General features: G+C 50.2%; 2 protein-coding genes and 1 long non-coding RNA gene across 4 annotated transcripts in view; 2 read left to right on the forward strand and 1 right to left on the reverse strand.

Annotated features, from left to right (window-relative positions):
- LOC110548864 (uncharacterized) overlaps positions 1 to 4,114 on the reverse strand; it is a 60,886-nt gene extending 56,772 nt beyond the window's left edge. Inside the window, exon 1 of the long non-coding RNA XR_009594610.1 lies at positions 3,901 to 4,114. This is a non-coding gene — a long non-coding RNA (uncharacterized LOC110548864). The remainder of the gene's footprint in view (positions 1 to 3,900) is intronic.
- LOC132656847 (uncharacterized) lies at positions 792 to 2,113 on the forward strand. The gene is made up of 2 exons (XM_060392248.1): positions 792 to 1,368; positions 1,467 to 2,113. The coding sequence occupies exons 1-2, from the start codon at positions 1,025 to 1,027 to the stop codon at positions 1,732 to 1,734; spliced, it is 612 nt and encodes a 203-aa protein (XP_060248231.1). The 5' UTR covers positions 792 to 1,024; the 3' UTR covers positions 1,735 to 2,113.
- Positions 3,117 to 19,787, forward strand: Sall1 (spalt like transcription factor 1). Of its 2 annotated transcripts, none has more exons than XM_021637491.2 (4): positions 3,117 to 3,258; positions 4,841 to 4,933; positions 13,659 to 17,086; positions 18,206 to 19,787. In XM_021637491.2, exons 2-4 carry the CDS (start codon positions 4,858 to 4,860, stop codon positions 18,644 to 18,646), a joined length of 3,945 nt encoding a protein of 1,314 aa, XP_021493166.1. In that variant the 5' UTR covers positions 3,117 to 3,258; positions 4,841 to 4,857; the 3' UTR covers positions 18,647 to 19,787. The 2 variants fall into 2 exon arrangements, with proteins under 2 accessions (XP_021493166.1, XP_021493167.1); XM_021637492.2 differs by lacking the exon at positions 3,117 to 3,258 and adding an exon at positions 3,721 to 3,759.
- Positions 19,788 to 20,119: the final 332 nt, after the last annotated feature.

Raw genomic sequence — 20,119 nt, forward strand, 5'->3', positions numbered from 1 at the left:
CTGCGCGCCGCTGAATTTCCCTCTAGAACCAGAACCTGGGGCACCCTGTCTTCGGACTGCAGGGGCCCGGGGCTAGAGAATGTTCCTGCAGGTGGGCAGCGGTACCCTCCCTTCCCACACACCCCTCCATCTGCGCCCACCACTGCTTCGCCGGGAGTAAGCTGCTGAGCAGAGCGCACAGGTCACTCTGCAAGGCCTCGGGTTCGAAGCTGCGCCACGATCCGAGAGGGGGTTAGGAGTTGAACGGACAGCAGTTCGCTTAAGGAGAGTCTGTGAAACTCCCAGGCTGGAAAAAAAAGAGGGCCGAACCTAAGGAATGCTTTTCAGATTTGTCTTTTGTTTTACGTCATCACCACCAGCGCCCCAAGCCTCAGGTCCAGAAAAGAACCCTAACCCTATGGGTAGGAGAAGAAGCCACTTCAACCTTCCTTCACTTCACGACTTCCTCCCACCCCCACCCGGAAGTCGAACGGACAAGAAAGCACAAATAAACCCCAGGTGGTTAATGGTGGTGCAGCCAGGCTTCCCATCCCCAAACACACACACACACACACACACACACACACACACACACACCAAGACCAAGCACACCACCCACTTGGCTAAACCCCCGGTAGTTAATGGTGGTGCACCCAGGCGCCCCATACACACACACACACACACACACACACACACACACATACACACACACACACACACACACACACACGCCAAGCACGCCACACCACCCACTTGGTCCCACCCATCTCCGGGGAGGGGAGGGACTGGGAACCTGATCTCCCGGCTCCTGCCCAGAACGTTTCCCCATCAATAATGTTGATACCATCGATGTGCCTGCTCCCCGCCCCCGGGGCGCCGCGACCGCCTTTTTGCCGCTCTTTGCTCTGCGCAGGAAAACGAAACCTCCTCTACTGCCCTCGTAGCCCCGGCCTGAGGCCTGGGACTGGAAATTTCGGAAGCTGGGGCTTAGCCAGAGCGCTTAGGGACCACCTCCACCTCTGGAGTAGGATAATCAACTGAACCAATGGAGCCCGAAAGGGAGTCGGGGGTCCACACAAGGCTTCAGCTCTACCCCACACCGGGGTCAGACTGGACCATAATTAGGAAACTTTATGGGCAGAAGAACCAGGCCTCATGGAAGGCCTTCAAGCCATCACCCCTTCCTAAAATTGGAGCTCGAACAAAGAAGCCCTTCCCTGGGAATTTAGCTGTGGCCGCGGCCCTAGGCCACGGCCTTTGGGCCATCCAACTCACCGAGGACAAGCTAGACCTCAGGAAACCCAGGCGATCCAGTGGAGGGAACAGAGACACCCCTCCCGTCCACCCCCCAAAGGCAGTTTGCACAACTGCTAAGCGCCTCTGGTCTTGGTGCGTTTCGTCTTGGTCCGAGAGGTCGCGACCCCTGAAGCTGTCACCTTCCTTTGGGCCACCCCATTCCCTAACGGTAATCTGTCTCTATGTACCAGGCTCTCCGGAGGAACCTGCAATCCACAACCTATCCTCGGCGTGTCCCAGCGGCAGCCCCCATCCGCGGCTGGAAGGGCTCGACCCCCAGGAGCGCTCCGGCCTGGAGGTGTGCGGAGCGTGCGGAGGGACCCCAGCCGTGGCACCTCACTGGCCTTCGCTTTCTCGGTCCGTTCAAAAATAAAAATTAACCCCCCCAGTCTGCGTCCATTTTTATTGATTCAATTATGTCTTCGCTCTGCGGCACGCGGTGCCTCGCCAGCTTGCTGACACTTCGGCGACCGCACCGGCGAACCGCGGAACTTGGGCGCGAGACAATGGCCTGTAATTGATGTGTCGCCACCAACAATAAAGACCAATTCTCCACTCCCGGCCATTCCAACCGTCCCCTTCCTCCCATCCCCCTCCTCCTCTCATCTCTCCCCCGGCCAAAGGGAAAGAAAACAAACAAGAAATTAGCGGGGGATGCCGCTTGCACAGCCGGGCGCCCGCCTCTACGTCGTCGGGGACTGAAAAGAACGAAAAAAGTTATCAAAGTTTAGATACCTCCAATTAATTCGTCCCTGCTCGCCCGTTTTTAATTAAACAGCGCAAAGCAGTTTTTGCATTTTCGTTCGTTTGTTGTGTTTGGGGGGAGATCCCCCTCCACCCTAAATCACACATAGAGCCAACAGTGAGCACGCGTGAGGCTTCTCCCGGAGTTTCCCGCGGAGCACACCCCTACCAGGGTTTGTGGGCCCGCCAGCTCCACCGGGTTTCTGGCTACTGGATTGCCCTGAGGCTGGGACTTTCAAAAAGCCAAGAATGTTAAGAGACTGTTGAGGGCGGTTCTAAACCCGGGCAGATTCGGGAAGAAAGGTGCAGGCGCGCCTGGGAGCGTCAGGGCGCCGCGCGTTCGTGTGTTTTCAAGCGCGCCGAAATGCGGAGTCGGGGGCAAGTGCTAGATTTAAAAGTGCTCAGGTTTGATCGCGTTCCCGGGGGTTTGGGCAAAGCGAGCGGCTCGCACCCCAGGAGCGCGCAAATCCATCTTTGCCTAGGGATCTCTTTAAATATTCAGTGAGAAATAATGGCATTTGAAACACCACCTATGGAAACATTATTATCTTCATTCTTCAACATCAGACCCACTGATAGCTTCGTTTGTCTTTTTATCAAAATCTACGGTGCCCAACAGAACCTGGGGAGAAGAGAAGAGCGAGGTGCGGCAGCCCAAGTTGCTGCGCGAAGGGTGGGAGAGCAGGGGCAAAAAGAAAAAAAAAAAAAAAAAAAAACTAAGAGAACGTAGGAAGAATGAGAGAAGGGCGAAGTTATGCCAAGAGAGAATAAAGTCCGCAGACGGAAAAGATACCCTCAGCTAGCGCACAAAAGACGAAGGGGAAAAGAAAAAGAACGGGAGACGAAAATTTAAAAGGCCATTTAGGAGCGTGCGACGTGGGTTCTGAGTCCCGAGGCTGTGCTACGAAGGACGCTGGCCACTTCGCGCGAGCCGGCAGTGTCACGATCCAGACTCGGAGGCGCTCCGGAATTGGGGCGTCCTTATGAGCCCTCTGCTATCCCGATCGCGAGATAGGGCAAGGATTGTGTATCTGCACCCCTCCCCCGCCGCCAGCCCCATCACTCAGCCCAAGTTTAGTTAGTTTAGTCCTTCGGGAGCAGGGCTTCGGGAACCTCCGCGAGCGGAAACCCCGAGGCGGGAGGAGATCTGGGCTGAGCTGAGGACCAAGCCTCAGGGTCGCAGGCGCCTAAGCCCGGAAGAGGGAGTGCAGGGCCCGGATTCCTGGGTCCCGCGCGCGGGTAAGGGAGGCTGTCTCCCAGCCCCGGGAGACGGAGCGAAAAGTTTGAGCGCCGCGCGTGGCAAGCGTCGGAGGAGTGAGGGCGAGCGGCGGCGTAGCCGGGGCTCGGCGGACAGGACCCCCTTCCCGCTCGCTCCCTTCGGGCGGCCTCCACCCCTAGGGCGAGGAGCGCTAGGGTCCCGCTGCAGCCGCACCTCCCAGGCCGGGGGCGCGCAGCCCGGCTCCGGGGCAGCGGCGCCCCTCCCCTCCCCACCCCTCCCCTCCTCCCCGCAGAAGCTGAACTCGGAGCCCAGGCGGGTCCTCGCTCTCCACCCGCCCGGGGCCTGGAGGCGCCACGGTGGCCGCCGCCTCCCCGCGGAGTGACGCGCCCTGCAGCCAACCGGGGCGGCCGGGGGGAGGTCCGGGAGGGGTCCTGGGCGGAGCCGAGCCGCCCCCTTATCCCACGGGCTCGGGGCGCTTCTCCCGAAAACTTCAGCCCTAATTGTCCCGGGGAATGTCCGAGGTAGAGAAAGGGAGCTGAGCAGCCAGCAAGAGGCTGGGGGAGGGGGGGTGGACCGCGGCTCCCAGGCAGGGAGAGGATGGGGTGGCGAGGAAACCGCCCCTCCCCCGCCTCCCGGGCCCCAAACCCGCCAGGTTCCCAAACCTTTCCTGGGTCCTCTTCTCCGCACCCCCGCGAGCCCGGGATCCTGGGAACGGAGAACTCTGGGCGCAGGATCTCCGAGCTAGGCGGCGGGCAGGCGGGAGGGAGGCCCGGCGGCGGGCGGGAGGCGGACCGGCGTGGGGCTGGCTCGTCCCCACACTCGCTTATTTTTTTTTTTTTTTATGAGGGTGGGGGTGGGCTGCTTTCTGGTAGCCCTTAAGGAAACGAAGGAACAACTCACGAAACGGGACGCCCTCCGCCACTGCTGCCACCACCAAGCCCCCACCACCACCCCCAAATCCCGCCACGGGACTCCCTCCCCCCCGCCCCCCGCGGGCGAGCGCGCAGCAGCGCGGGAGTTGGGAAGTTCGGCGCTCGCCCCCGCCGCCGGCCCCACCCCCACGCCGCCCCGCTCCGCCGGGCTCCGGGGCGGGCATGCTAATTCGGGTCGGCCCAGCCCGGGATGGAGGGCGGGGTGGGGGGAGGGGAGCGAGCGGGGGGCGCCGGCCGGGGCGCCGGGCGCGCAGTGGCGAGGAGGTAGGCCCCCGGCGGGCCGAGCCGCGGAGTCCCGGGCGGTCGCCAAGAGGGTTAACCCGGAGCCGGGCGGCGCGGCGCGCAGAGCCAGCCCCGCGGCCGGCTTATTGGGCCAGCGCGCGGAGAGACAGGGGTCTGCAGCAAATCACGAACTAATTGATTAAGGCGAGCGGGTTTGAATAGCGCTGGCCCGGTGCCAATCGCCTTTCAAAGAGCCTCTCTATGATTAATCGCAATGCATTATTGATAATCATAATTATAGCAGGACACATGCGCGCTGTGCCCGGGGCCGGGGAGCCGGGGAGGGGGCGGGCGGGCCGGCGGGCGGGGGGAGCCGCCGCCGCCGCCGCCGCTCGATTTCCGTAATTTTGAGAAGATTTTTTTTTAGTAATTTTTTATTCTGCCCCAGCTGATGTTTGAGCCAGCATGTCGCGGAGGAAGCAAGCGAAGCCTCAACATTTCCAATCCGACCCCGAAGTGGCCTCGCTCCCCCGGCGAGATGGTGAGTGCTCCGGCCCGCGCCGCGGACACACACAGACACGCGCACTCACACGCACACTCGGACCCACGCACACGCGGCGGGTCCCGCGCCCACCGCCGCCGCTCTCGCCTTCTGCGCTCGGCGCGTCTGATTTTTGTTTTTGTTTATTTCATTTTTTTAATATTTCGTGCTTCCTCGATTTCAATTTGCCGGGCGGGCTTCCTCCTGCCCCGGGAGAGCTAGCCCATCCCGGCTGGAGCTTCCCGGAGTTCCGTGTTTTCTACTGGGGGGAGCGGGGTCCACCGACCCGCTCCCCCCTCCGCCCCGCCGGTCCGAGGAGCCGCGGCCGCGGCCCGGCCTCCCCGGGGGGCGATCGCGAGGCCAGAGGCCGCCAGTGGCTGCCCACGCGAGCCCCCTCGCGCTCCCCGCGCGGCGCCCGGGTCCCCGGGCTGGGCCTCTGTCGCCTGGGCCTCGCCGCGCAGCCCTGCGGCAGGCGTTAGGGAAGTTTACTTCGTGCCGGTGGCCGAGCGCCGAGCGCGCGGGGAGCCCTCCGCGACCCTCCCCACTCGCTGCTCCCCACTTGGCGAGCGGGAGAAATGTGGTACCTTCGGGGGTCCCCGGCTGGGGGAAGCGGGGACTGGGTCGGAGGAGCGGCGTCCTGGAGTGGCGGCCGGGGAGTGCTGCGGGTCGCTCTGCAGACTGGCGTAGGGACCGGGAAACGTCGCGCGGTCCGGCTTCCCAAGTTTATCCCACCTCGCTTCTCCCAGCGCCTGCACCCGCGATCCCTCAGATGCGGGCTTGGGTGTGTGCTTCCCGCGGGGTACCGAGCCCCATCCTTCCTCCGGACATCTCTCCGGCCTGGGGGGTTGGCCCGCCAGACCCCCTGACGCGGGCGCGCGAAGCAGGCGGGCTTCCGAACCGAGTGGACAAGTCGGGGGAAAGTTTGTGTGCGGGAACCGTGGCCTTAGAGTAGGAGAGGCGCGAGCGGGGAAGCGGGGCGACCGAGGGAGGAGCCCCTCCGACCCCGGATGGACCCGAGCTCCCAGGCCTGCGGCTCCGCTCGGGTCCCGGGTCACCCGGCGCTGGCTCGGAGGCCACAGCTGCCCCTCGGGGTCCTCCGTCCCGGGAGGCGTTACGGGGCGTGGAGGCGGGAGCTGCACCCCGGCGGGCTCGGGAGCGTGGCCTGAGACCCGCGCCTCGACCCACTCGGCTTTGCCGGAGCCCGCAGCGCAGCCTCCTTCCCCGGAGGCCTGACTCTCCGCGGCTCTGCGGGCAGGGCGCGCGGGCAGAGCCCCGGCCAGGCGGGACCCGCGCCCGCTTCCTCCCCGCTGTTGGGAGAGGGTAGTCCTGGCGTGGAGATACCTGGACTTTTTTTCAGGCGACCTGAGACCTATTAAGACAACTTTGTCCAGCACCTTTTGAAGCCCCGAAGCTTTGCCGGTGTGAGTCTCTCAGTTCTCCAGAAAGATCCCTTGAAATCACCCGGCTTCACACCCCCCCCCACCCAAAAAAAAAAAAAAAAACCGGTTTGAGGGTAAACCAGATGAAATTAACCAAGGCCGCAGAGACCACTCGGACTATTTTTTGTGGGGCTTCTCAACTAGATTCTTGGGCCTCCTGCCGCCCCCACACCCATCTTTTCCTAAAGTTTCTGCCCTTTGCACTGGAATACTGTTAAAGTTAACAATTTGCCAGCGAGCGGGGGAGGGGGATAACCAGGAAAGAGAGAGGGTTTTTTTGTTTTTGTTTTTTTTAATTTTGTAAATTTATACTGAGTGTATTTTCCACGCAAGAAAAAGAATTAAAAAGCAACCATCACCACCTCAGGCTTCGGAAGAAATGATGCTTGCTAGTTCTCTGCTTTGAGTCTGGATCTGGAATTTTTAATAGTTAAGGCTTCTCATAAAGCGATAGCATTAAAGGAGTTCACTGCCTCGTGCTATTATTATTTATTAGTACAGTTTTTTTTTTTTAGTTTATTTGAGCTTTGAGGTAAGTTAATTAAGGAACTGAATCAAGTTTCCTTTCTTTCTCTTTCTTCTTTTTCACTTAATTTCTCCTTTTTTTTTTCTTCCTAAAAGCTAGTTCATTGTCCACAAAGCAATGATTACGCTCAGCACCCTAAGAAACACCCCTCCCAGCCCGTTTCCTCACTCTCTCCTCTTCTGAAGTAGTAATAGTTTTAGGTTATGACTGTTTTTACATGGTTGATCAATAAGTTTGGGAGAAGTCGCCTAGAGGGTAGATTCTGTAATAGGGTTACAGGATAGCACTCCTAAACCAGCAGCCCCCCCCCAACACACACACACACACACACACACCAGCTGATGGTCAAGAGGGCCTGCCATACCCCTGTTCTCTTCATTTGGGAATGGTAGGGAGGTAGTGTATAGAAATGAAAGTTCATGACACAGCTTAAGTTTGCCTTAAAAAGTCAACTTTTCTGCAAGGACCCCTGCAATCTCCGTCCACTTCCCTTCACCTCAGAAGCGTCTGCTGAACGTTTGGTATTTTTACTTTGGAAGGCAATCCCCTACTCACTCAATGCCAGCCTTACTCTTTCTTCTATCTCAAGAGGGGCTTACTGCAGCAAATGAAATATCAGACATTACCAAAGTAAATCTGGCTTATGCCCTTCTTCCATGATGTCTGTCCCCCAAACTGTCTGACTTCCACAAAGAGCAAAACCTAAAAAACTTTTCAGACCCAGCCCCAGTGGCCCTGAAGCAGCCACTCCTGCTGTTAAGTGTCCTGGTTCACGTTTATGTAGTACGTGTTGTGTTTGAGCTTTACGAAGAAAGAAATGCAATGCTAAGCAGCCGTTCCAACAGTTTCATTTGAAGTTAAAAAAAAAAAAAAGATTGTTTAGTTGGTCTTAGAACCTTGATGGTTTATTCTATTTGGGTATTCCTATAAGGTTTTTTCTGTTTCTTATGAAACCAAGATTTTGGTAAGTAGGATTCATCTTTTAAAAGATATTCAACAAGTCTCCAGTTACTTGTTGAAAGATTGACTGGCCTTGGAAAGATTATTTACCAAGATAGAGAATTCTTAGAAAAGGGAATATGTGAATCTAATGATTTAATATGTGATTACTTTTCTGTGGGTTTGGATTTCCAGGGGTGTGTGTGTGTGTGTGTGTTGGGATTATTGCTTTTGTTTTGTTTTTCACTCCGTTTAGTGATGGTTTCAAGATTTTTGAAGCTATTTAGAGGCCCCACTCTGACTCCATTCTTTTAGGTGTCTTGTTGTCTTGTTGCTCCACTTTTTAAAGGAAAGAATGATATTGGAAGAAAATTAAAACACTGGGAGTTGAAGATAAAAATTTTATCCTCCTAAGAAATATCCTGAAAACTCCTCTTACTCATATTAATAAAAGAAATTCTATTATTTACCAAAGTCATTTACTCATTGTAAGCAGCTTAATGGCCACACATTGATTTCTGGGCCCAAAAGGTTAGAGAGAACTACAATGAATTGCTTTAAAAAAAAACAAAAAAAACCAACTAACACCTGCAAGATAAGGCAGTTGGAAAGAATTTAATCAAGCCTATTTTAAGTTTGGCATAATAGAAGATTCTGGATGAGGAACTAAACTGTTTTTGTTTTGTTTTGTTTTTCTTTGAGATTTGCCTCAGGCTGCATTTCTATAATGCTTGTCAAGAAACAAGCATACAGCTAAGTCGGGATCAGATAGGAGATAAAATATGTGAAGGTGGCTTTTTAGTAGCAAGTATTTGTTGGTATATTTTACAGACCATTTCTGCAATGGCTCGCTCATGGACACAAGAAACCAGATTATAGGGTGCTCTTAGGGAACTTGTTCCTTTTCTCCACGTTTGGAGGCTTCATATTGTCTGTGACCAACAATATCCCTCAGAAGGCAAAAGCACACATTTTTCTGGTAGAGAATCTGGAGGTCGGGTTTCGGGGGGAGTTCAGGGATTCAGGCAGGTTCCAGGTTTCAAAACTTAGCCAAACTCTGTGTAGTAACCAAAAAAAGAAAAAAGAAAAAATTCTACAGCTTAAACGTGGGTCTCCCTCCCCAACACAATCCCTGGTGCAGAAAGCCTGTGTTCCAGATATTCTTAAAGGAAAGAGAGACTAACCTGAGACCGACACCCCTCCCCCAGGAAAAAAAAAGTTTGTGCCAAGGCTTTAGAAAACCCATACTTGCAGAGCTGTTTTAACCTTTGCCAGCCTCCTCCCATGCAAAGGTGACAAGGTCCAGACCATAATGTGTCCTTCAGTGTCTTCCCAGTGACCCCCAATTTGAGTCTTGCTAGTCACTTAGCAGGAAGTTGCTGGTTTATTTTAGTTTCTCCTTATCAGCTTGGCTTCTTTTCCTAACCTTATTCCCCTGCCACCCCCAGATGCCAGACCCCCAAAGGGGAAGATTGACAGGTAGTTCCCATAGCTCAGCTTCACCCTCCAACAACAGGGATTTAGTTTCTTGTGACTTTGCCAATGTTTGTGTAGTCAGCATTTAGATCTCGCCTTAAGGAATCTCTCTTTTACGCGTCACTGGAAGAGGAAAGCCACAAAGCAGTTTTGAACAAACCCTTGCAGTTGGAACCCCATCTAGTGTTCAGTTTGATTCATCCATGGGGAAGACATTTTCCCCTTTCATTTGTTGTGAGCGGGAGGTGGGCCGGGACCAGGGCTTTAAATGGAGTATCTTGTCCATGTTCGTTTTTAGAGGTTTTTCTTGTATCCTTCCACACAAGCAGGGCCAGCTCTGTAAGTCTGAAGGAGGCCACTTGGTTTGTGTTTGATTGCACACCGCATAAAGGGAATTTCAGACACTACAGAAAATAACGCACAGCGCATGTTGTACACACAGCTTTTCTGGAACCTTAAGCTGGACGTTCAGATTCTGCTTTTAAAAAATAAAAATAAAAATATCTGGGATCATACCATCAAGTATGTTTGTGATCGCCCTTCGCAAGTGGGTTTGTGGGAAGGAACAGCCTGCTAAAATTAGGGGCCCCAACTCTACTGTTGTTTGAGTTCTATTAAGAAATGCTAATGTCGCCTTAAGGTACTGGGAAGTAGAGTTAAGTGTCTTTCTGAGGAGCTCCAAAGCAGAAGACTAAGTCTGGTAGAGCCTGATGGTTGGTTTCTAGTGTGTGTGTGTGTGTGTGTGTGTTCTATTTTGTTTTGTTTTCCTTTTCTTTTCCTTCTTGCTGAACCTCTTTGTAGAAGGCATAGTTTTATTTTTGTTTTCTGAGTAGACTGATACAGGTTGTAACATTTAAGGTTTCTGCTTCCATTCTGCTGGGTTTGGTTCAGAGTATGAAAAGTGCCAAATATGAATTGGATACCTAAATAGTACAGCAAGAGCTTAAACATCTGGAATTTTAGTGTCAATTTGGTAACAATAAAATATCACCTCCTTCCTCAAACACACACACAGAAATTTTAATCATCTTTTTGTGTTTTCTGAGGGGGAAAAAAAGATCTTGCTTGGTAAATGTTCCTATCTGACTGGAATTAGAAAATTAATGTGACTGCAAGATCCATAGAAAAAGATCCGGAATGTGATTTTTCACCACAATAGGAGGAACAAGGCAACTGTAGTTTCCTATAATGAGGTCACCAGTTGTGATCCTCTGTAACAGATTATTGAGAGAGATACAAGATAACAGAGGGTAGGATCAGGAAAAAAAATGAATTAAAACACAGGCATGTGTGTGTGTGTGTGTGTGTGTGTGTGTGTGTGTGTGTGTTTCTGTCTGCTTGTTATCTAATTGCAACTTAAAGTATTCCTCCTAGCAGTTGGGGCTAAAGATTCATGCTGGTTTCCTGGCCTGTCTTCTTTCTCTTTAAGCTACTTCCCTGGATTTGTGTTCACAATGCAGATGGGTTTAAAGTTAGGCATTTTAGAGTGTAGCAACACCTGCTTCTTTCTAAACTGAGTCAAAATAGATGCCAGGATTTTGGAGGGATAGGGGCAGATTGTTCATAAACATCAGGAAATTAAATTACTTGATGGTGAGGTGAGATCAAATGTCAGCTTACTAAATTGTGAAAACTGAAGCTCAAATATGGCCAACTTTTTAGCAGTGTCTCTCTCTTAGAAGCAAGCAGGCATTTATTTCTGAGTGTCTTTATTTTCCATCCAATTAGAATAATCCTAAATATAAAAAAAAATGTTCAGGTTGAAAACTTGAAAATTCTCAAGTGAGCCTTGAAGTGGCATGAATGCAGAATCTCAGTGCAGGGAAGTAATAATCAGCTAAACCTTCTAAAGTAACCTTCTTTTTGTTTTCTCTATATATTATGAGAATATCAGATGTTTTCAAGTTATAAAGAATTAAAATGCCCTTTAACCATGAGCACAGATGTGCTAAATATTTGAAGCAACCACATTGTAATGTGTACAATTGATGAAGTCAGTTTTCTGATTTCCCTTGCTAGTTATTTAGTTCTGAATCTGTCATTATTTGTCTAAGCCCAGCTGACCAAGCAAAACTGTGTTTTAAAGTGGCTTTATGTTTTGATAAATGTGAGCTGGTTGAAAAGTATTTTCCACTGAATGCAGAGCTTAATAGAACATGCTGACATAATAGTTTTAATGCATTTTGTTGAAAATGTGTGAACAAACAGAATAGCTTTTGTTCCTTCATAATTGGCTGTAAAAGTAGATGGAAACATAACCATTACATATGGAAATGTGCAAAGAGAAAGAAATAACATTTCTGTTGAATATATTAGGAATTGCATTTCCTATTTTAAAATAAGCATCTGAAATGGAGGCATCATTTAAAATCAGTTGTCAAAATACGAAGCTTTAAACAGAATTTTTGTCACATCATTTTTGTCCCAAGTGAAGCAGTGTAACTTTAGCAAATTTCATTTAATATTTTGTTTGTATTATTTTGAGGCAGGAGGAGAGACAGAAAGTGCTTAAAACAGCACCTTCGGTGTGCATGGGAATCTGGTGCCAATTAGGATGATTAAACATTAAATTAAAACTGGGTCATTATTGGTATTTTCTGCTACAACTGCGATTTGTTTGGTGTTGTTAATGCATGTTGCACTATAACCCTGTGTAGATTTAAAGATGGGGATTAGGAAGGCTGGCTTATTAAGTATAACTTAGCCACTGAAATAACTCTCCCAGTGAGGAGAGTGTGCCTGCGTTCGTTCGTTCGTTCGTTCATTTGTTCGGCATACTTTACCAGGCCCTAATCAACTTCCGAATCACTCCAGGCAGATGGAGTTAAGGAATTTTCACAAGTGACTGTTTAGGTGTTAATTATATTTTCTGAAATGCAAAACTCCTTTAATCCAAAAAGGCAGCCTCTGGCCCTTCTGAGTGGACTCTGAGTTGACTAGGGGGGAAAGGCAGTATTTTGATTTTGCATGTATTCATATCTGTAATTACCTCTCTCTCTCTCTCTCTCTCTCTCTCTCTCTCTCTCTCTCTTCTCCTGCAAGTTTCTTAGAAGATTCAATTTGGAAGTCATGGAAACTACCTATTATCTGATTCAGCTCTGTAGAAAAGCATGCAGGGAGGTAATCCTTGAATTAAACAGTTTTTTTCACAGCCTTCAGAGATGGCCACACACCATTTGTACAACAGGAGTTGGTGTTCCCCATGCTGAGCAAACAAGGGGACGCCATCCTGTCTTTGAATAGAATGTTAGCTTGGAGTTGGAGATTTTGATGTTTAATTTACAAATGGCTCTTAGTGAGAAGACATCTGAGCAACCAGTGAAGACAAATAAAATCAAGCCACATATGTGGCTCAGGACGATCTGTGAAACAATTGATAACAGTAAAAGGCAAAATGGTTTTAAAGACAGTCAGACAAGAATTGCCAAACTCCTGTGAGCACGATTTCTTAAGGATGGGAGCACGCCTCAGCACATTCTTCTTCAGCTAGTGTTTAGCAGAACTGTAGGTGCCTTACCAAGTTTTGCAGACAGAAAGACCACTTTTGAGGAGATATTTAGCACACCGCATGGTGGCATATATTCTTTGGCTAGGAGGATGATCACTATGGCTCATTCCTGAATTTGGAAAAATAAATGTGTGTGGGATGGTGCATAGGTACCAGACAGGCCTGTGAGGGATTATGCTCCTGTATCACCTTCATTGTGTGTGCGTGCCTGTGTGTGTGTGTGTGTGTGTGTGTGTGTGTGTGTGTGTGTATGTGTGTGGTTTTCCGTTTTGAAGTAGAAAAGTGTGTCTGTTCCTGCTGCTTTGGAATTGTGTTTGTCACTACTCAGCCTGAGCTCAGGTTCCAGGCTCCAGCTTAAGGTGACTCTGGACTCCTCAGTCCCCTGCTGGGTGATATGCATCCCCCACCACCACCACTGTTGTCAACAACTGATTGGAACCTGAATGGCTACAAATTAGTTTAGTGACAGAACAAACTGTCACAGATATCTTTGCATCGCTTGAAAATGAATAAGGTTGACAGAAACTCAAGAGCTTAATAAGTCCTCAGTGTGCTTGAGGGACCCTCTCCCGGCAAGTAGACAATCGCTGTAGAAAATATTGGAAATCAATATTTTGCTATGGAATTTCATTATGTACCAACATCCTTCCTTCATGGTATTTTGTATTTTGATGAATTATCTAAAGGCCGTAACTATCCACATCCCAGGTAATACAACCTGGCTTTCAGTGGAGTTTTAAAGATAGGAAACATTTATGACCCTTTCTCTCTTTTTCAAGTCATTGCCGACAGTCTGTCCTGGCTTCATTTTTAACCCTGCACTTTTGATGTTTATAGGGGACACAGAGAAGGGTCAACCAAGTCGCCCCACTAAGAGCAAGGATGCCCATGTCTGTGGCCGGTGCTGCGCTGAATTCTTTGAATTATCAGACCTTCTGCTCCACAAAAAGAGCTGCACAAAGAATCAATTAGTTCTAATTGTCAACGAAAGTCCAGTCTCCCCACCAAAAACCTTCCCTCCTGGCCCGTCTCTCAATAATCCTGATGAGCAAGTGAAAGAAGCAGTGAATAAAACCGACCAGGAAGATTGCAGCGACCTTTCAGAACACAAGGGACTTGACACGGAAGAGTCCATGGAGGTGGAGGCCCCAGCTGCCACCACGACCACCAGCAGCAGCGGTACATTGAGCGGCGTCACCAACATCACCACCCCAAGCTGCCACGGCGGCTCCTCCACGGGTACCTCAGCGATCACAACCTCTCTACCTCAACTCGGGGACCTGACTACGCTGGGCAACTTCTCGGTGATCAACAGCAACGTCATCATAGAGAACCTCCAGAGCACCAAGGTGGCGGTGGCCCAGTTCTCCCAGGAAGCGAGGTGTGGGGGTGCCTCCGGAGGCAAGCTGGCTATCTCAGCCCTCATGGAGCAGCTGCTGGCCCTGCAGCAGCAGCAGATCCACCAGCTGCAGCTCATAGAACAGATTCGTCACCAAATACTGCTGTTGGCTTCTCAGAACTCGGACCTGCCAACACCTTCTAGTCCCTCTCAAGGTACTTTACGAACATCTGCCAACCCCTTGTCCACACTAAGTTCCCATTTGTCTCAGCAGCTGGCGGTGGCAGCTGGATTAGCACAGAGCCTTGCTAGCCAATCTGCCAGCATCAGCGGTGTGAAGCAGCTCCCCCCAGTCCAGCTACCTCAGAGCAGCTCCGGCACCATCGTCCCGCCCAGCAGTGGCGCTTCTCCCAGCATGAGCATAGTGACGGCAGCGGCGGTTCCCACCCCATCCTCGGAAAAAGTGGCTTCCAGTGCTGGTGCCTCCCATGTCAGCTCCCCGGCAGTTGCAGCATCGTCCTCACCAGCATTCGCAATAAGCAGTCTGTTGAGTCCTGCATCTAACCCACTTCTACCTCAGCCGACCCCAGCTAATGCTGTTTTCCCTAGCCCTTTACCCAACGTTGCAACAACTGCAGAAGATTTAAACTCCCTGTCTGCCTTGGCCCAGCAAAGAAAAAGCAAGCCACCAAATGTCACTGCCTTTGAAGCGAAAAGTACTTCAGACGAGGCATTCTTTAAACACAAGTGCAGGTTCTGTGCGAAGGTCTTCGGGAGTGACAGTGCCTTGCAGATCCACCTGCGCTCCCACACTGGAGAGAGGCCCTTCAAGTGCAACATCTGTGGGAACAGGTTCTCCACCAAGGGGAACCTGAAAGTCCACTTCCAGCGCCACAAAGAGAAGTACCCCCACATCCAGATGAACCCCTACCCCGTTCCGGAGCACTTGGACAACATCCCCACGAGCACTGGCATCCCCTATGGCATGTCCATTCCCCCAGAGAAGCCAGTCACCAGCTGGCTAGACACCAAGCCAGTCCTGCCCACGCTGACCACTTCCGTCGGCCTGCCATTGCCCCCGACCCTACCAAGCCTCACGCCATTCATCAAGACGGAAGAGCCAGCCCCCATCCCTATTAGCCATTCTGCTGCCAGCCCCCAAGGCTCAGTCAAAAGTGACTCTGGGGCCCCTGATTTGGCCGTAAGAAACTCGAGGGGGCTCCCGGAGGAAGCTCAAGGGTCTGCTGTGCCACCCTTCGGAGGTAAAAGTGAAGAGAGTGGTGTGACAACGAGCTCAGTCCCAACAGCAGGCAACAGTACCCTGAGCTCCCCAGTGGCTGACTGTGGTCCAGGAGGAAGCACCTTCGCCAACCCTTTGTTGCCACTTATGTCTGAGCAGTTCAAGGCCAAGTTTCCTTTTGGGGGACTCTTAGATTCAGCCCAGGCCTCGGAGACATCCAAGCTGCAGCAACTGGTAGAAAACATTGACAAGAAGGCCACTGACCCCAATGAGTGTATCATTTGTCACCGGGTTCTCAGCTGCCAGAGCGCCTTGAAAATGCACTACCGGACGCACACTGGGGAGAGGCCCTTCAAGTGTAAGATCTGTGGCCGGGCTTTCACCACGAAAGGGAACCTAAAGACTCACTACAGTGTCCATCGGGCTATGCCCCCGCTCAGAGTCCAGCATTCCTGCCCCATCTGCCAGAAGAAGTTCACAAATGCAGTGGTCCTTCAGCAGCACATACGTATGCACATGGGAGGCCAGATCCCTAACACCCCGGTCCCTGACAACTACCCTGAGTCCATGGAATCTGACACGGGCTCCTTTGATGAGAAAAATTTTGATGACTTAGACAACTTCTCGGATGAGAATATGGAAGACTGTCCTGAGGGCAGCATCCCAGATACACCCAGGTCGGCCGACGCATCCCAAGATAGCCTGTCATCTTCACCTCTGCCTCTCGAGATGTCCAGCATCGCCGCTTTGGAAAATCAGATGAAGATGATCAATGCCGGCCTGGCAGAGCAGCTCCAGGCCAGCCTGAAGTCAGTGGAGAATGGGTCCGTGGAAGGCGATGTCCTGACCAACGATTCATCCTCAGTGGGCGGCGACATGGAGAGCCAGAGCGCCGGCAGCCCGGCCATCTCAGAGTCTACCTCTTCCATGCAGGCTCCGTCCCCATCCAACAGCACCCAAGACTTCCACAAGTCACCCAGTGTTGAGGAAAAGCCGCAGAGAGTGGGGCCGGGCGAGTTTGCCAATGGTCTGTCTCCCACCCCAGTGAATGGGGGTGCTTTGGACTTGACCTCTAGTCACGCAGAGAAAATCATCAAAGAAGATTCTCTGGGAATCCTCTTCCCTTTCAGAGACCGGGGTAAATTTAAAAACACTGCTTGCGACATTTGTGGCAAAACCTTTGCTTGTCAGAGTGCCTTGGACATTCACTATAGAAGTCATACCAAAGAGAGACCGTTCATTTGCACAGTCTGCAATCGTGGCTTTTCCACAAAGGGTAACCTGAAACAGCACATGTTGACACATCAGATGCGGGATCTCCCCTCGCAGCTCTTTGAGCCCAGTTCCAACCTCGGCCCCAATCCGAACTCTGCGGTGATTCCCGCCAACTCGTTGTCATCCCTCATCAAAACAGAGGTCAACGGCTTTGTGCACGTTTCTGCTCAGGACAGTAAGGATGCCCCCACTAGTCATGTCCCTTCGGGGCCTTTGCCGTCCTCTGCGACATCCCCAGTTCTGCTTCCAGCTCTGCCCCGGAGAACTCCCAAACAACACTATTGCAACACGTGTGGTAAAACCTTCTCGTCCTCGAGTGCCCTGCAGATCCACGAGAGAACTCACACTGGAGAGAAACCCTTTGCTTGCACTATCTGTGGAAGAGCATTCACAACAAAAGGCAATCTGAAGGTACCTGCTCTGCCTGCACCCTACCACCCACCCACCAGCCCTTTCTCACGCCGTTGGCTGATGATAGTGCATGTTCCTGGAGCCCTCGGCTGCATAGTCAGGGAGAAGGTTCTGGAAAGGGGACCTGCCGCACGCAGCTGACAGGGTAGATGGAGGAGCCTTATGAGGTCAGGATCATGGCAGGGACAAGGGCAGCCTGTATGTAGCTTGCTGCATGTCACCAGGCCTTGAATCATTTGGTACCTAAGCGAAGCAGCAGGCTTCTCTCTGCTGTCTAGCTAAGTGCACCAAATGAATTGTTTTACCTACCAAATCAGACAGCCTGGCGTTGCCACGGGGTATTGATTAAGGACCTCTGTGTGGCCCGCGCACTGCCCATATCACTTAATAATTACGGTTCTCTTCGGCATATGCAGCTATTTTTCATAACTGCAGTCTGGCGTGGTTTATTTTTCTAGAAACAGTACCATCACTCCTCAGCTAATGGGCATTATGATAATTGATTACACGACATTTCCTACTGATACGTGTTGGAAATAAAGCAAATACGCCTGTTCTAGAGCAACAGTTGAGCACTCTCACTGTGTACATTTTTCTGTTGACAGAGTAGTCCTCTAGAGGTTGCTGCCAGTAATGTGAGATGAATAATTATCTTCTGGTTTTTCTCTCTGTGTGTGCAGGCCCTCCAACGGGCAGTCGGTGAGGGCTGGTTTCTTCCCATATGAAAAGGACATTTACAGTGTAGAGGGTGTCAGATACAATACTTACCACTGCAATGAGAGTGGACATAACAATTCTAACCATGAAAGGAGCTATCTGCGACTGCCTGGCTTGCTTTAGGCCGATACAAGCTAAATACGAGTAAATAAAAAAAAAAAGAGTAAGTAAGGCATCTTAGCCCAGGAAGAGGAGAGCCAGCCCAGGGCTGCAGAGAGCAAACACATTATTACTAGACCATGGGAGTGGATGGTTCCTTGTGTCTTTTCCCTTGTCTGTCATGTAATAAGAATAGACATTTAGGCTGCTTGCTTTGTTGAGTGTTGGGATAGGAACTGAGACAGATTCAGCTATTAAGCTTCTTGCTCTCTTTCTGTGTTTCTTCCCCAACCCACCTCACAGGTCCATATGGGCACTCACATGTGGAACAGTACCCCTGCACGCCGGGGCCGGCGGCTCTCTGTGGATGGCCCCATGACATTTCTAGGAGGCAATCCTGTCAAGTTCCCAGAAATGTTCCAGAAGGATCTGGCGGCGAGGTCAGGAAGTGGGGATCCTTCCAGTTTTTGGAACCAGTATACAGCAGCACTGTCCAACGGGCTAGCCATGAAGGCCAACGAGATCTCTGTCATTCAGAACGGTGGCATCCCTCCAATTCCTGGAAGCCTCGGCAGCGGGAGCAGCTCACCTATCAGCGGGCTGACAGGGAACGTGGAAAAGCTGGGGAATTCGGAGCCCAGTGCCCCCCTGGCTGGTCTGGAGAAGATGGCTAGCACCGAGAATGGAACCAACTTCCGTTTCACCCGCTTCGTGGAGGACAGCAAAGAGATAGTCACAAGCTAAAGCTGCCAGAGCGTTTCCACTCAGAATACCGCCCGAGGTTGCCTCCTGCCCCAGCCCCTTACCTTCTGGCCCCTGGGACTATGAACTACATTATGAAGACATTCTTTTGTACGTTGTTCAACCTCTAGAGTTCTAAAAAAGCTTATTTATTAGTGCTATAACCTTGCTTTGCAAACCGAATGCAAGCATTAACTTTGGTCTTCTGTATTTTGGACTAAATACTAATGGACTAGAGTGCTCTAAGCTTGCTGTAACATTTATGGCAATTGCAAGTTGCCCTGCTAGGCGGTCTTAATCCGGCATTAACTTATTTTCTATATCCGGTTTAATATGAATCTGGTGTCGATGCAATGCCTTCGTGATGCGTTAGATCTCTAATAAAGTCTGTATATAAATGTACACTTTGATCCTGCTGGAAAATTTTATCAGCAAACACATTGTCTAATTTTTCCAAACAGATTTAAGGGAAGGACTTTTAAGTACAGACTGAACATTTGAAAGGTTTGGGTATTTTTTTTTTGTTGTTGTTGTTGTTTGTTTGTTCTGGTTTTGTTTTCATTTTGATTCTAAACTTCAACCTGCCTTTTGTTGTTTTTATAGAGTTAACCATTTCCGTTTTGAACTGCTATTTGTATTGTGCTTTTTACTTGAGTCATCTTCAATGTTGATAAGTTTCTGTACAGTAATAAGCACGCAGAATTCTTTAGAGGAAAAAAACCACAAGTGTTGTTTTGGTAGTTGAAACTGAGATGTAGCATTTTTGCCTTGTAGGGTATATTCACAGTAGAAAACGTGTGCTGGAATTTCACAATGCTGCTAATGATAGCATCTTGAACAACCTTCAGTGGAGAAATGTAGATGCTCTTTATATACAATAAGAAATATCACTTTCATTCAAATGTACATATGTTCCATACAAGAGCAAACGCTTCTTGATCGAGAGCAGGTATAGTGTTGGTTTATTTTGTATTAGGTATGGAAGGAAAAAAAATGGACTGTTACATGCACTTTCTTGGAAAGTTGAAAGGGGGGGTTCCAATTTCTTTAACATTTAATACTTACTAACAACAGAGATACTGTAATTTTACTCAAGTAATCAAATACATTTTTTTTTTGCAACAGATAAAACAACATAACTGTGTCCGTGTTTTTAGAGTGCATTTCTATCAATCCAGGGCTCTAAAGGTAGTTTAACATTTCCCCAGGTAGCTGTAAATTGTATGTGTGACCTAGTATCTCTGAATAAGAAATTGTAAAAGGCCTAATAGAAATGGGCTGGCATGGCCCAGCATTTTGTTTTGCTTTAGAATTGTTTGATTATTTGGTTGTTTTTGTTTTGTTTTGTTTTCTGTTTGGATGTTTTTTGTTTTGTTTTGTTTTCTTGTTTTTGAGCTATAGCAATCTACTTATTTCCACAATATCCATTTCTTGTTTGGGAATGTATGTTCGTTCAACTTTTCCCCACTCCATCTC

The sequence above is a fragment of the Meriones unguiculatus genome, chromosome 10, assembly GCF_030254825.1.
Source record: "Meriones unguiculatus strain TT.TT164.6M chromosome 10, Bangor_MerUng_6.1, whole genome shotgun sequence".
Classification (NCBI taxonomy): Eukaryota; Metazoa; Chordata; class Mammalia; order Rodentia; family Muridae; genus Meriones; species Meriones unguiculatus.

Coding starts and splice junctions, on each gene's coding strand:
- LOC132656847 (XM_060392248.1), top strand. CDS start 1,025: ATGGAGCCCGAAAGGGAGTCGGGGGTCCACACAAGGCTTCAGCTCTAC. Junction 1,369..1,466: donor GCTAAGCGCCTCTGGTCTTG/GTGCGTTTCGTC, acceptor TCTATGTACCAG/GCTCTCCGGAGGAACCTGCA.
- Sall1 (XM_021637491.2), top strand. CDS start 4,858: ATGTCGCGGAGGAAGCAAGCGAAGCCTCAACATTTCCAATCCGACCCC. Junction 4,934..13,658: donor CTCGCTCCCCCGGCGAGATG/GTGAGTGCTCCG, acceptor TGATGTTTATAG/GGGACACAGAGAAGGGTCAA. Junction 17,087..18,205: donor CAACAAAAGGCAATCTGAAG/GTACCTGCTCTG, acceptor CCCACCTCACAG/GTCCATATGGGCACTCACAT.